The sequence below is a fragment of the Centrocercus urophasianus genome, unplaced genomic scaffold, assembly GCF_019232065.1.
Source record: "Centrocercus urophasianus isolate 14NV4802_14NV808 unplaced genomic scaffold, USGS_Curo_1.0 seq_14, whole genome shotgun sequence".
Lineage (NCBI taxonomy): Eukaryota > Metazoa > Chordata > Aves > Galliformes > Phasianidae > Centrocercus > Centrocercus urophasianus.
This window is the reverse complement of record NW_024884586.1, coordinates 20,543,945-20,560,117: the sequence shown is the minus strand read 5'-3', so window position 1 is coordinate 20,560,117 and position 16,173 is coordinate 20,543,945. Positions and strand designations below refer to the sequence as shown.

General features: G+C 42.9%; 1 protein-coding gene across 1 annotated transcript in view; it reads right to left on the bottom strand.

Annotated features, from left to right (window-relative positions):
- The window catches only part of MAP3K9 (mitogen-activated protein kinase kinase kinase 9), a 105,075-nt gene extending 90,194 nt beyond the window's left edge, over positions 1-14,881 (bottom strand). Inside the window, exons 1-2 of the mRNA XM_042813830.1 lie at positions 14,581-14,881; positions 10,698-11,111 (exon numbers count right to left, since the gene is read on the bottom strand). Of these exons, the coding sequence (XP_042669764.1) occupies positions 10,698-11,111; positions 14,581-14,881 (715 nt within the window). The remainder of the gene's footprint in view (positions 1-10,697; positions 11,112-14,580) is intronic.
- Positions 14,882-16,173: the final 1,292 nt, after the last annotated feature.

Genomic DNA, 16,173 nt, shown 5'->3' with positions numbered 1-16,173 from the left:
AAGCTGCAAGACTTTTCCACTGAATGATTTAAGGGCAATCCACATCCCATAAGGAAGCACTGCCATAAAACTTCTCCCTGACAGAGAGAAGTGTCCTCAAGTGCAAGAATTGAAGGAAACAGGATATTCTGACCTCTTTTCCAACGGAAATTCCTAATTTACGCCCCTCCAAAAAAAGCCTTACATAACTATTAGAAGTCAGTTAAAGGCTGCATGAAGCTGAAAGTATACCAGAGGGGAAGACATCTGATCAGTGTTAAAGGATCCAATCCAGTCTCTCACTTAGTGCACAGCAGAAAATGACAATTCATTACACGAAACCTTGTTTTGAACAAAAGCTCTTCACTCGACCTTGTGTGTTTTCAAATGTGTGGATTCTTGTTTCCCAGAATACAGTTATCCAAACCAGATCACCAGATCAGCTCAGAAGGCACTTTCTGAAGAACTCCCTTCTGAGCAGAGGGTCCATGAACACAGAAGTTAAATACTACTCTTGTATTTCATTTTCCTCCCTGGCACACACACGTTGGAATTTCAGAGTTAGAGCAGCCAATTTCAGTTTAAAATGTTTTTGTAATCTTTTCCTTACAATTTAGGTAGAATCTTCACTTTATCCAAGTCCACTTAACTGTCTTACTGATCTATGTTCAGTCCGAACATTTTCAGCTACTGGAAGGCTTTAATGTTCATTTCAATGTAGTTTTATTTTTATTCTGGAGACCAATTGAGGAAAAAATGACGAATATTTTTCACGGCCTGCATGGTCCAAATACAACTTTTTATCTTTATTTTTATCTGAAAAAAAAGTTAGAAAATTCCACTGTACTCTAAAGAAACACAAGTCATCTGTCAAATCTTCAAGTCTCTTATTTAGAAAGTACTACAGTAATAGCAAGCATTCAGTATAGCTCCATGGCTCTTGAACAATCCTTATTTGAACAAGAAAAGTACATACAGATGAAATTAAAATGCTTTTGCATAGAAGAGGATGTCTTCACTGAACTTCCTATGATTGTTCCAGTCCCACTCTCCTCTCCTATGAATAAGCAAAACTTCCCAAGATAAATTTCAGCTTGGATGGCATGGGGGGAGGGAAGTGCGTATCACACAACTAGAGCAAAGGAGATTAGTATATTTCTTCAGATTGTTGCATTCTCTGAGCTGCGTGGTCTCAAGAGTCAGAAGATAGCTAATAAGTCTGTAGTTTGGCTGACAAAAAAGCAGTGTCATTGGAAGAGGGACAAGGAACTAAGATTGCTGGGTATTTATTTTGTTTAATTATTAAATCCTATTGGCAGTACAAAAGCATCCAGAGAACTGAGCTTTTGGGAAAGGATTTCAAACACTCCAAAATCTTGTACTGCAGTGGCTTGCCAAAATTTAAATTGTAATTTTAGCTGTACCTTCCACAGTCAGTGTGCACAGCTTTGCTTCCCAAGTATCCAGATAATGAGCAATCTGCTCCTGATCCCACATTCAAAGCACTTAAAGTGATTAACAGAGCCGCACGTGGATCGAGTCCGAGCTTCCCGCATGCAGCCCTCACCCAACGTGCTGTTGGGTACTCTGTCGTACATTTCAGAAGGACTGCATCTTTATTCTAATGACTGCTCGCAGTGCAGAAGGTTACACGGTGCTGCTTAAGATCCTGTGCATCACAGAATTCAAGTCCTGCTCAAAATACTACATCTTAGAAGGAAAACCAAAAGAACATAAGTGCTGCCTTTAAGTAATCAGCAAATATTTTATATTATTAACCATTCTGTAACATCACATTAAAATATATACGTACACACTTCGAAAGGAAAAAGCATTTTGATTATTGGCTACTTGAGGGTTCAGTAATGCCATAAAGCTGGCCAACTGTCTTCTTCTATCAACCTAGAAGAGGTGATGGATGTGACAGCACAGCAGTTCTCTGATTTTAAGCTGTGCAGTACAGTAACTGTAAAAAGCTAATGCATAAGGGGGAGGGGGTAGGAAAGGCCTCCCGAGCCATAGTATATTTAGAATCCAGCCTTTCTCATAGCCAAGCTGAAAGTCTTATCGCTTTAGTGATCTGGTACTAAACACTTAGAATGCTTCTGGAGAAGACTCAGGTGACTTTACTGGAAAACTAGTGCTGTTTGACTCTGGATTCAGATTAAATCCTACCATTTTTGGTTGATTTTTTTTTTTTTTTTTAATAATTAGACTTTAGTGCAAGCATTAAGAAAACAGAAGTAATTTCCACTAATCCCAACAAATGTAAACGGGTTCAGAGATGTCCAATCAACACAAAACTAGAGCTGACTACAGCAAAATCCAGGCTTCCTTAAATACTGCAGCTTTACATTAAGCTGAGTAAAAGAAATTGCCAGCTGCTGAGAAAGAGGGCAGTCCTGCACCATTGCACAAGTCCACATAAGACAACAGCTCATACCATCAGAAATGATTATCAAAACCATCAGAAAGCTGTCCACTTTCTTGAAGTGTTACATTGTTTTTAGTTCTGACTAATGCTTCTTAATCACATTGAGCTACAAAGCAACATGATGAAACATTAAGCATGTCCTTCAGTTGCCAGAAGACCATAATCATATAGAAGTTACACTATGTGAATGATTACAAACAAAAAAAAAAAAAAAATCAAATCAATCTATCCAAAGGCAAGATTGACAGCACTTCAGTAAGTAGAATTAGACAATTTTCTGTTGATAACTAAAATTACAGGATTTTTCTTTCCAGGATCATTTCACGACCTAAAAAAAATAAAGAAGAAAAAAAAAAAAAAAAAACACATCAAGAGCAATGGAAGGCTCTAATTTCTTTTCCTAGGCATATACCCAAATAGGAGAAACATCAGGAAAGCCTAACATCTCATCCCTGGAAATGTTCAAAGCCAGTTGGATAGGGCTTTGGGTAGCAGGGTTTGGAACTGGATCAACTTTAAGGTCCCTTTCAACATTCTGTGATTCTACAGCTGCTGAGGCCATGATTCACATGCATCCCACTGCCCCTCCGCACCGCACGTCATCTTTGCAGCAATTATTTAGAACAGTTCAGTTGGAAGGGACCTTCATTGACTCCAGCCACCCGGCCACCTGAGTGCTAGCCAAAGGTTAAAGCTTGTTACTGAGGGCATCATCCAAACGCCTTTTGGACACCAACAGGTGTGGGACATCAACCACCTCTCTCAAAAGCCTGCTCCAGTACCTGACAGTCCACACTGCAAGTAAGTAGTTCCTACTGTCCAGTCTGAACCTCCCTTAGCACAGTTTTGTGCCATTCCTGCACATCCCATCAGTGGTGACCAGACAGAAAAAACTAGCACCTCTTTCTCCGCTCTCCCTCCTCAGGAAGTTTCAGAGCAATGAGTTCACCTCTCAGTCTCACCTTCCCCACACTGCACAACCCAAGTGACCTCAACCTTACCTTGTAAGACATGCCCTACCAGCCCTTTCACTGCTCTCCATATCAGCAATTCTTTACAGCGCCCCTGAAATGCTCCAGGAATCCCCAATTTAAGCACAGTAAGCGTTGCAATGAGCAAAACCTTAATGGCAGAAATATTTCCCTCAGTTACTAGTAAATAAAGCTACACTATCATTTGCCACACATAAGCAGCAAGTCCGTAAATCAATAAGGTTGAAGTCACACTCATGATTTAACTAAAGGCTTGCAGCCACAACACAAGCAGCTAATCCATTAACATTTTTAACAGCCAAAGCAGATTCCAAAAGTATTTTTGAGGAAGTAGAGGAATGTGTGGCACAACTGGGATCCTACCCTGCAGCTCAAAATCACCCAGAACTTTAGTACAGTGTTCAAAGCAGATATGGGATTTCAGAAAAACGTTCAGATCTATATTCACAGAAGCTGCACCATGCTACCATCAACATCACAGTGACTTCCACAGGCTGGGACCCAAAGATGTACTGTTATCCAAGTAAGCATTCTTCTCCCTTATATAACAAACACTAATGAACTCTAATGATGTAACTTTAAATCATCATGCGTTGTGATAGTTTCTCTTCTTAGTGCATGTTTTTGTTACTACTTTCCCATATCTGGAAAACCTTCTGGTCTGACAGAGGCTATGTGTAGCTTGCCATCAGCAGCGTGACCATCAATAAGCAATCGTGAAATATCCAAGACGATTCTGGCAACCAATTGGAATACAAAGTCACCCCAATCTAACTGAAACTACCCTGGAATCACAAACATGTACCAAGAAGCAGCCATCTAAATCAAATGCTACATCTTGTGATCTTCCCAATAACTTAAAGCTTTTATCATCATAAAGGAACGTGCACCAACTTCAAAATAGATTATTACCAAAATTAAGGAAATCATCCTCGGTGGCAATTCATCATTTCAAACAGCAAAAAAATCACACTTCTGATGCTTCAAGAGTAAGTTTGTCTACACTGGATATGTTGAAATTATTAAGAGAACTGTTTGATGAAAAAAGCAAAAATTAAGCTGCTGAGAGAAGTCTCCCAAAATACAAGTTGATTGATGTAGGAACAACAACAACAAAAAAAATGCAGCTGAAAGTCATCCCAACTTCCCAGAAAGACCACAAAGCTGTTCTCATTCTCAACTTACTGCTTTAAAAGAAATTTCAGACAAGCAGATTTATCACAGCTCTGGCACAGATGGCAGCTACTGAAGCCACGGGATCAGCACACAGATGCTGAGATACATTTCCTGCATAATGGGGGCTGTGCCTGCTCCCATCTCTTCTATGGTTCCACACACACAATTGGGAGAAAGCGCTCAGTATCACAATGCTTGGTTAATTTTTTTCTTTGGACAAATAACCCTGTATAAAACTATACGCAGCAGCAGAGAGAAATGAAAAGGATATTAGGTAGGTTTAAAAAAGTTTGAAACAGCTTCACTTCTAAAAATGAGATCAACTCTTTCTATTCTTCTTTACAAAAACATGGAATTCCATTTGTAAAATTGTATTTTTGCTGCTTAGTGGGGGCAGAAATATCTCAAAGTATTCTTCTGCATATCAGAATCATTTCCCATTCTTTCCTTTTTTGACCCATAATTCACATTGAAGATAGCAATTAATATTCAACTAAAACAAAACATCTCCAAAAAGAAAACATCCTCTCAGAAACCTACTAATGCATACTGAATATAGTAAGACTGCAGCACGAAAGCACCTGTTACACCTCTCAAAAAAGTAGTTGCACTTATTCAGGCAGGCTAAAATAAATAAAATTTTTAAAAACATGAAGTAAACCGTCTCCCTTTTTCTTTGAATTTCCACTGTCTCAATTGCATCAATTCAAATTGCCTTCAGGTGTAACTTATATCTTCTGAAATGATAAAAAAAGAAATTAATGTACTGCATTCTATTCAACACAAGTTGTAAGATTACTGCCGTGACTTTCATCACCATATTACTGCATTTAAAAAAGTATACAGTTCTCAGGAATTTGTTAACCACAGTAGAAGCAATGAGAACATCAGCACAAAGACTGATGCTCTGGGGAGATGCAAAAAAGAACAGAGAAGCCAGAACTGCGAGTTAAGCACCATTAGCAATACCATGCAGCACATCCACAAAATCTGGTAACTGTTGAAGTGTAGAACCTTGTAACATGAGGGAAAGTGCAGCAACGACAGCAGAGCAGCAAGGCGCTAGGCTGCAATTGAGAGTTTGCTCAAGTACAACAGCCATAGGCACAGAAATAAAGGAAAGAAGCCGCTTACCTTCAGAAGGCCCCAGGTACGCAGAGATCTGCAGCAAGATACCCTCACCTCCACTGCCAGCACTTATATGAGGAATGGGAAGGAGAGGATCCTGGCTCCACCCCTTCTGGTCATTTGGCTGCACTGCATGCACCTGAGCTCCCCAAGGTTGGCCCTGCCTTCCTACCAGGTGCTCAATCACTGATTCAAGCCATGACTTAGCATTTCCACTACAAACCTAAAAAGCCATCTTTAATCACCTCCAAGAGTGTACTCAGGCAGTATAAAAGATTTGATTTTACTATATGGACTATTTTAATCCAAATTAATCACACAGCTTCTGTCAAAAAAAAAAAATTACTTTTATTCCACTTTCCTCTCACAGGAGAAAGACCAACTAACTGAGGCTAAATCAATAATCCACCCAGCCTAAAATACTCAGATGTCCTTAAAATACTTTCACTATCCTTTATATGAAGCATTACTCACATTCATTTCGTAGCACTGACAAAGGAAATCCATTTGGGTAGAAAGTACAACACTGGAGAATTACTCAGCAAATTACATAGAAGTGCAAGAAGCAGTAATAGCAGTGCAGACTTGCAAACTGCTCTGCCAACGTACATTAACCAGACCCTGAGAAAACTTTCCTCTGTGATGCCATCAGATAGAGCAAGAGGTTTAGATTAAGCATTTTTCCTTCTCAGAATGGACCAACAGGAAGAATGTCATTTACAAATGGATTGGGATCCAGTACTGCAACAAGAAATGGGATAACTAACCATATGTTAGCAGCACTGCTATGTAATATTCAAGTCATGGCATCCTGAGATTGGACTCAAACTAGTTGCAAACCATCCTTGCTTCTGACCACAGTTTAAAAAAATAAAGAACAAAAAACATTTTAATTTCCAGGAACAACTGTTTATAGACCATCATTCAGCTCTATTAGTGTTTTTATGAACTGAAAAAGGCTTAACCACATAAAACTAATAATCAAAGCTATAGCAGACTCAGGAGATTTTCAGAAAGCTAGTTTTAATTCTCAGGATACCACAGACTTACCTTGGTCCTCTTAGTAGGTGGTGAGGTGAACACCTCCAAAGAACAAGAAGGAAAGAACTATCAACTTGAACGAATCAGAACTACTGGGCTTTATTTTGAGCTCTGTCCTTACCTCTTTCTTTGACCTTGGACATATCACTTCCCTGCTAATCCGTGCCACTCTGTGGAATGCGAATAGCAGCTTTTATAAAGCATTTTGCTAAGTAGCATGAATATCCTCAGCAAAATCTTAGTGCTGTGCAAAGAACAACCATGTTTTGCTGAGCCAGCTAAAAAAAAGGAGCAAATATACTTTTGCTAGTTCTCTGCAGCATTAGTTAATGGGCATTATTCCTCTAACAATGCTGGCATATCTAGTGCTGGCAGACAAATTGAAACAGCTTGATTATTTACAGTACTTCACTGAAACCAGCAGGACTGCCCTTTTTGATCTTCAGCATTACTGATCGAACGTCTTCCCACGGCCAAAAACAAGACTCCAATCAGATGATGTTTCCTTCAGTGGGCATTTCCTACTGCTTTTTTTTTCTTTTCCTCCTGTAGCTCCATATTTCCATGATTTAGAAGCCTCCACACTGGGAGAGGCCTACTAACAATTCTGTAGCAGATGCTCAGTGGAGCACTGACACGCAGGAGAAGAGGCAAAGGTTAACAATACCACCAGATGAAAAGAGGAAAGAATCAGATGACTCTGTCAACAGATTAAAAAAAAAGATTAATTTCTTATATAAAAAGAACTGAGTCTCTTGAACCAAATGCAAGATTCATCCCCTCACAGCAGAACTGAACAGCTTCCCTGGGTTATCCTCCTTCTATTCTGTAGTTAGACAGCTAACACGGGAGATGGTAATTCCAGCGGAACACTCACCTCCCAGACTCGCTGCAAACTGACATTCAGCAAAAGAATTTCAGATCTCTAAAAATAAGTCACAGGTGTGCAATCTGTTCTGTAAAGATTTTATCCGCCCATTTCCTGATAACATCCAGCAATGAGAACAGGCAGCTCAGACCCTCACCTCCAAAGATTAAAATTCTAACTGAAATGAACACTGCTTCTAAAGCTTACAGGATGCTTTCTACACTGTAACTGCATTAGAATAATTTAAAAAAAAAAAATGTAAGATAACAAAAATGTCAAATAAATTAAGAAAAATGGTGGAACAAAAATAAGATGTTTAAGTTTTTGATTAAAAGGAAAACAGAAAATTGTGACAGAGTGTTTTTTGACTGAGAAAATCTCAAGGAACTACACCTCCCAGAATCCCCAAATAATCTCACAAGGTTCAGTCTCCATACAAAATGGAGTTACCTCCTAGAGCAATGAAACCCTATTCTTTACTACGCCATCCAAAATGTTGAAAACACTGTTGAGGTACCTACTAGTTGATTCCAGATAAAACTGCAATACCTCAGATTAAAAAGGATATTTTCAAATCCTGGTATGTAATTGGGTAATTTCTCAGACTTGCATTAAGGTGTTCATCTGACTAATTTCATAGTTTCAAATGTAATACGACTATTTTTAGAAGGTTCGGCATGAAGTATTGTCCTTATGCAGCCCGCATCTGCCTGAACACAGGCAGGCATCTGAGAGCAAAGCACTATCTGATCTTCTACTGCTCCAGCAGGAAATCTGACTTTAAATAAGCCAACTGTTCCTTCTCACTCCCCCATCTAACTCCCTAACTCTCATACTGATGACTCCTGCAGCTTCAGACAGTCAGCACAAGTCCAAGATAGCAGGTGGTTCTTGAAGACAAGACGTAGAAGAATTGTACAAGTAGTTATTACTAAAGCTAGGCAGTACAAATCAGTAGACCAATACAGATGCTCTCATGGTAGCTCTGGAGTACTGGTAGATGTTCAGTACATGGCAGAAGTTGCCTGCAAGAATCCTTTCCAAGATCTGGCGAGCAGAAGCTGTTCCTTCTGCAGAGATGCATTACTTTCTATCCAGTTGGTGGGTGAAAACTTGCACCAAAAAAAAAAAAAAAAAAAAAAAAAAAAAAGCAACAAGCTTGTAATTCCTCAGCCATAAAGCTGGTAACTTAATTCATTCTCAACTATCCACAGCAATAGGAAAGTTAGATACATCAGAAAACCACACAAAACACAAACAGTATATACATGGTGATCCAATAATAATTAGAAATTCTCCCCCGCTCTGCTCCAAACACAGAACATCCTGGAGTTATTCAACAGGCATTCTCATTGATTATTCCCTTCCAATTGTTTCTTCCCAAATGAGGAAAATTCTAGCAATTTATTTAGCAGAACCTTTCACTTCTCACTGAAGATTTACAGTGCAGCACAAATTATGTACTGCTGAATCATTGTGACAAGAGACTTTTTTTTTTTTTTTTTTTTTTTTTGCTGCCAGAACAGCTGCTTTCTAACACCCATATCTGAGTTTCATTGGCAATCCCGTGTGCCCGAGCACCTCTCACTGCACTGGTACATTTTCCTTTCACAACTAGCAGTCTCTAGTCTGAACGAAACAGTGAAAAGCCAGGACATAACAGCCGTTTATTTTAGAATTAGCTTTCCTTCTAAGCCTCAAAATGTTCAGACACTAAGCAATCAAGTCTTAACAGCCTGCTAGTGAAATCAGACAGTATTTGCTTAGGTAAGCAACTCTTAATTATTTCTTTTTCACAGATGAAGCCAGCCTTTCCTTAATTAACACAACCACTCAATCTTTCTTCTCACTTTATTAATACGCCAATACGTATTGCCACTCGAAAGGGAAGAAGTTTAGATACTAAGATTGCTTTGATTTTTCAAGAAAAAAGGGAAACTTTAGTAGCATAATACAGAAATAAATTTGAAAATTCCTAGTTTCTATTTTCAAACTCAGCAATAAAAGTTAATACTTGTGGCAGTAAACATACATCGTTAGTTCTAAAGGAAAAAAAAAGATTAAAAGACAAAAAAACCTAGGGAGATTCTGCAGACTTGAAATTTATAGCATCGTAATGGTTAATACCAGCTCTAGCAAATCTATTTAAGATATTAAAATTCCCATCTGTCAGACCTCTCTGCTAGATGTTACTCTCCTCAAAGCAAAGGAGGGCATGTGCCTGCATCTCAGCCACCCATTTCACGGTGCTTCTTATTAATTCAAGTCATAAATACAAATGGATTCCTACTAACACATCTAACTAAATCACTGCAGTTAACATGCAGATAGTTGATTTCTTTTATCATCTAGAAAAGAAATAAGCACAGAGAAAGGCCAAAGCCAAACAGTTGCAAACTGATATCAGGATGGAGATGATCATTAAGCCACCACAGCAGTTTGCTCTAACATTCATAAATAATGGTTCTGTATGTGCATTTGACTTCAAATAAAGTTCGGAGAAAAAAAATAGGAGAAAATTGGAGAAAAAAAAAAATTCTACCAAAAAAAAAAAAAGCTTCTGTCAACAATAGCTCTGTGAGGGACTGGGAGAAGTTCCCACTTAGTAGAGATTATCTCCCGTAAGGAAATTAAGCTTATATCTCATACATACAGCAAAATATAGCAAAGAAAATAAAAGCTTTAGGGTGTTAATCTTTCCAAAAGACATTTTTATCCTTCAAAAAAGTAGAAAGAAGGTGCACAGTTTAAGCTCAAAAGCACTTTCGAACACACCAGAATCCACTGAAATGCCAGAAGAACTAAGACATCATATGTATGAGAACTACTACAGAAGAATACTCCAATTACAGTTTTTCAGTCACTTAAGTCACTTCTACAAAGTAACAGCATTCACATGTTTTTCTGTGGTCTGTAGCACCATACTGTAGACAACTAAACCCCTCTCGGATTAAATTAGAGGATACAGTGGTTCACAAGAAAGGACTCCTAAATTAAGAGTTATTCCCCTCTCTTCTATATACTATTTCTTTCTGAAAATTGATCCCAGTTCCCTTACTGTTAATTGTATAGCACTTACTGTTGCTGGACTTCAGGTCACGGTGAATTATAGGAACAATTGCTTCCTCGTGCAAGTAGTTCATTCCCTTTGCAATCTGTACTGCCCAGTTCACTAAGATGTCAGGAGGTATCCTTTTACCAGACAACACTCTATTTAATGATCCTCCACGGGCAAACTCCATGATCAAGCAAAGATTAGGCTCCTTCAAACATACGCCCCTGAGGGCAATGATGTTGGGATGCTTTAACATTGCAAAGAGCTTGGCTTCTTGGCGGACATTCTCAATGGTCTGGCTGATGTCCTCATCAGGGTCATAACGAGCTGCCTTGACAGCAACCTCATCTCCTATCCACACAGCTCGATATACTTTTCCGAAGCCTCCTATGCCAATGATTTCCTCCAGAACAAGTTCTGAGAAGTCGATCTCCAAGACTAGGAAAAGAGGGAAAAAAAAAAAAAAAAAAAAAAAAAAAAAAGATGTAAATGTTTAGCAACTATGCAGCCCATATATTTACTCCAGTTCCATATTGCCCAACCTCACCCTTACCCTTATAAGATGGGCCAATTTTCTACCCAAAACTACACAAATGGAAGCAGTAGTCCCTTCTGATAATATTTGTTAAAGAACTAGTACAATAAAAAAGAACTTGTAGTATTGTAAAAACTTCCATAAAGTAGTCACTCAATGGTGATGATTTCAACATCACAGCTGTGTAAGATACACTTAAAAATATCATCATCTTAACATGCTGAAACACAGTTAAGGATAAATCCTAATTTCTTGCCATCACTGATAGTGCAATATTTTGAAAACTAAAACAAGAGACAGCCACATGCTAATCTCCACTGATGTGACTACAGTGCTTGCTGTTATAGAGTTAAATGTAAATATCAAACATCTTCTCTTGAATTCAGCCGTATTTGAAAGTTTTTATTCAAATGCCACTAACAATATTTTAATCCTTCCAAAATCAAGCTTATTCCTCCACACTTTGAAAGCTTTGCAGGCTTGTTTCCCAAGGGATCCGTTTGCCAATTCTGACAGTACTGACAATTGTGTGACAAACAAATGGATCAGACTGCATACTGAGCATGCAGGGCCAGCAATAAGGAAAACAATTTTTTACTACTGCATATAGCGCATAATAAGAATGCTTGTTTTCTTTTCTCTATTGTTCCACGAACAATGGAGTCAATGACAAGTCCGAGAAGAACCAAACACGTAAGCCCGCAGCAGTACTCGCGGGCAGCGAGCGCAGCGCGGCCAGCCCGCGGCCGGACAGCGGCGGTGCTGAAGGGACAGCTCCCCCCGGGGCCGCGCCGGGAGGAAAAGGCCACGCACGGAAACCGAACGGCGCGGGCGCCGTCAGCTGCACCCCTACACAAACAGTAACGCCCTGCTGGGCGCACAGCTGAAGCAGCCTGGGGCACAACAGCGAGATCTACGCTTCCAGGTGAAATTTAAGACACGACACTGCACGGAATTTTGAAATGAGTTCTTTTATTTGCAGGAACGATCTTTGCCGTGAATGTGTGCACGTTTCTTTAATGCAGACTGTCCTTCTCATCCTCAAAAGTAGTTTAATCAGGAAAAAAGCTCACTTTTAGACAAGCTTTTTAATTACAGAAGTATTTTGTGTTGATTTAGTTTAACTTCACAGAGTCGGTTGTACTGCTACAGTAGCACATAAAAGACTTCTTTCCCCTTATCTTTCTGAACACACTAACCCCTTCTCTAAGCTCGAGTTAATTTAAGACATGCTATAATAAACTGTTGAGACAATGGGAACATACAGGGTGCAGACTGTATTGCCAGAGAACTTAAGAAGCGCTATCATTGGTCTTGGACTGAAAAGGAATTAAAGCCTGTATGCCATTAACCGGTGGGGAAGTTGACAATTGCAAAGTAATCGTTGTTTAATCGGTATTCATTACACCATATGATTAAGCCACTTAGCTGAGTCTGTCATGCATAAGAGCCCATAGTGTAAATGAGGGTCCTTCAAATAGACCCATCGCTGACAGCCTGCATAGGGATGCAGGGAGAGCATGCTTGGCAGTTCTCCTTAGGGTATCGAGGTAAGGCTCCACTGAGAGCTGTCAGGATGGCTGGAAGTGTGCAGCCACTCAATACCACAACTCTCAGTGGAAGCAATATCTCAAGACCTTGCACTCCAACACCTTCATGATACATGAAGATAAACTTCAGGAAGCAACTAAAAATAGCTTCTGCACTGAGGTGCACATCTCTAGAATGACCTGCATGACTGCTACAAATTACTACTCTGAATTACTCCATTAAGCAAGTTAACAGTGGATCAGTACTCCAAATAGCCCTCAAGTTAGCAGTGCCAACACTAAAAGGGAGCATCACTCCTTGTGAAGGGCAGATCTGTGAAGTCAAGCTTCAAAATCCAGTTCAAAAGCAACCAACCTTTCCACCTGTCCAAATCTCACTGTTTCTTAAAAAACAAACAAAAACAAACACCACACCACCACCAGAATGCACATTAAAAACTTACTGCAGGGGAATAAATTCTATTGCATCATGAACTTATGGTTGCTTACTTGAGAAAAGAGGCAGTGCTGCCCTGTTAGGGCAACAGAAGGGTAAGATAACAAGGATAAAGGGAGATGGTGCAACTCCACAACTGTTCCAGAACTACCTTGCCTTGGAAAGTGTAATAGGACAGGAGAAAACATAGTGATAAAGACTGTGCTAAAACAGCCCAAAGCATGAGAGAAGCTGAGGTTTCAAGAATCTCTGTAGAAGTGGTTCTTCCCAGCTATCACGAGGCAAAACCTACTGAGCATTTGCAGCATCTTCTGCATTTCTGCATGAGGGAAAAAATACGCTATGCTCTTCCAGCATGAAAGCAAGCCCCACTGCTGCCCAGCAGTCTTTTCATATTTCCAAGAGTAATTCTACAAATTACTGAGCTCTCTACCTAAATGCTTTCAAGCAGATGTGGAATAAGGAGGAAAAAAAAAAAAAAAAAAAAAAAAGCAGCAGCTATTAGTTGTATTCCTTGGAGATACGTCCCAGATAGGACAAAGCATCTTCACCCCTTTTACTTTCTAGAAAAGATGAAGATTCATCTCTGCCTCCCCCCCCCCGCAAAAAAAAATAAAAAAAAAACCAACCCACAACTTTATTCTTGCCTGAATTGTCAATACCGACAGAAACAAGATTTAATAACATCCATTCCATCTTGTTTCACTTTCCGCAATTACACGTGGCAGCAAGAATAAGCAAAAATGAAATGGCTCAAAGGCTTCAAAACTGCTCTGAAATTAGGTACAAACCAACCCCTCCATACTTTCAGCATCACACCTTAACCACACAACTCTCAGGTAGGCCCAAATATCCAAACTCTGATAAAACTCATTCAGAGTTGTTATTGAGCAGCGTTTGTAACTAGGGAAATGGCAAACGGGAACCTGCTAACACAAATTAACATAGGAGTAAAAGATAATAGACTTCTGGTTAGGAGCAAGGAAAATAATGAACGAAGGATCGTTGCAGAAAGCAACCGCTTCCCACACAGCAACGTCTCTCTCCTTAAGGACATTCTTAAAGGGGAGCCACCGGAGGCCACACGAAGCTTCAGCCGTGTGAAGGTTTATAGCCCACAGAAGCACGGTATTTAACAAAGGAAAACGGCGATAACCGCGAACGCGGCGCCCGCGTTGCCGAACCCGAGAGACAGAAGACCGCCGGGCTGCCGACAGGAAAGGCCCCCAGACAGCCCCGCGCGGCGCACCGCCGAACCGCCTCGCGCTCCGCTCCCGGGGCCGCCCTCGCGGGGCCTTCCGTGCCTAGGGCCGGGCCTCGCCGCGCCGCTCCCCACAGCCGCGGCCCCGGGTACCCGCGGCGCCCCCCCCCTGCCGCGCTCCTTACGCTGTATGGCGGGGGGCGGCGGGTAGCGGGCGCGCAGCTCCGGGCCGCCCCCTTGCACGCCGCTGCTCACGTAGTTGCTGGGGAAGATGCCGACGCGCTGGTCGATCTGCCCCGTCCACCAGCCCTCGTCGCCGGACACCTGCGAGTCCCGGGACAGCACCTGCACCACGTCTCCCGGCCGCAGGCTCAGCTCGTCCTCGCCGCACGCCTCGTACTCGAAGACGGCCGTCCAGAGCGGTCCGCCGCCCGGCGGCTCCCCGCCGCCCGCGCCCTCCTGGCTGAGCGCTGTGAGGGGCTCCATGGCGAGGCTGCTCCATAGGGGGAGGCGCCCGCGGCAGCCGAGCGCTGCGGGGGGCGGCGGGGCCGGTACCGCCGCCTATTGTTCATGCGGCCCGGCGCGGCCCGGCAGCGGGTGCCGCGGCCCGGCCCGGATCCGCCTCAGCCCAGCGCGGGAAGGGGTGAGGGCGGGCGGCGCGTGCCGCCGGGCCGCCGCCGCATCCCTCTCCTCCCCGCCCGCCTCCGCCTGCCGCCGCGGCCGCGCATCCCGGAGCCACCTGACTCTCTGGCAGCTTCGGCGGCGGGAGGGGAGGGGCGGCCCGGCTCCTCGCCGCGATTGGCCGCCGCTCACGCCCGTCAACGCCTCCCTCTCACCTGATTGAGGGCTCTAGCCCTCTCGGCCACGCCCACAGCCCCTCGCGCCGGAGCCTCGCGCTCACCGGCGTCCCCCCCCCCCCCATCGGCCCCCGCCCCGTCAGCCGCCGCTTCCCATTGGCCTCGCCGCAATTGTCAGTTAAGGGCCCCGAGCCCCGCCCGCCCCGCAGCATCTCGTTGGCTGGGGAAAGCGGCGCGACGCGGGGAGGGCCGAAAGAGGGCGGACGTGAGTGAGCGGGACCACGCTCGCCCGCCGCCAGCTGGAGGGCGGGGCCGGCCGCGGCGTCGCTGGCCAATGACAGAGCGGGCCCTCCATGCCGCGCTGAGGCCGCGGTTTTGGGCGGGGTTGCGCCTGCGCTCGGTACGAGGCCACGAGCGCGCTGCTGGCGGGCGGCGCCATGTCGTGCTGCGGGGAGCGGCGAGGGCGGCGGTGCGGTCGGCTGTAGCAGGGGCACCGTGGAAGCGCAGACGCGGGCCAGGAGGGGCTGCGGTTTCGTTTATCCCCACGTGATCAGGCTGTGCGCCAGCGCAGGCGTTACCCGGGCTTCATGCAAGATTAATGCGGGTGGCTCACCAAGTGAAAAATGAGTAAAAGTGCAATAGTGACAAAAAAAGGGCGGCTTTTCTTCATATGTCATTGCAGGTGTCACTGATAAACCTGCAGGTGAAAAGCCTCATCGTGCAATACCTCCTGACTGGAAGTGCTTGCTTTCCCAACTGCGTGTAATGTGTTCCCACATGAGGTCTTGGGCTTAGTGTCTGTTCAGAGTTTTGCAAAGAGGATTACACAATTCTCATCTGCTAAATGATTTTGGTTTTTTTATTCTGCACTTAAAATGAAGCACTTGGTGGTGTTTTGGAGCTTTTGTTGTTTTTTAATGTACAAGGTGACAGCCAGTACTTCCTCAGTGTTCTGCATGGGACTTTTGTATTTCCCTCTTG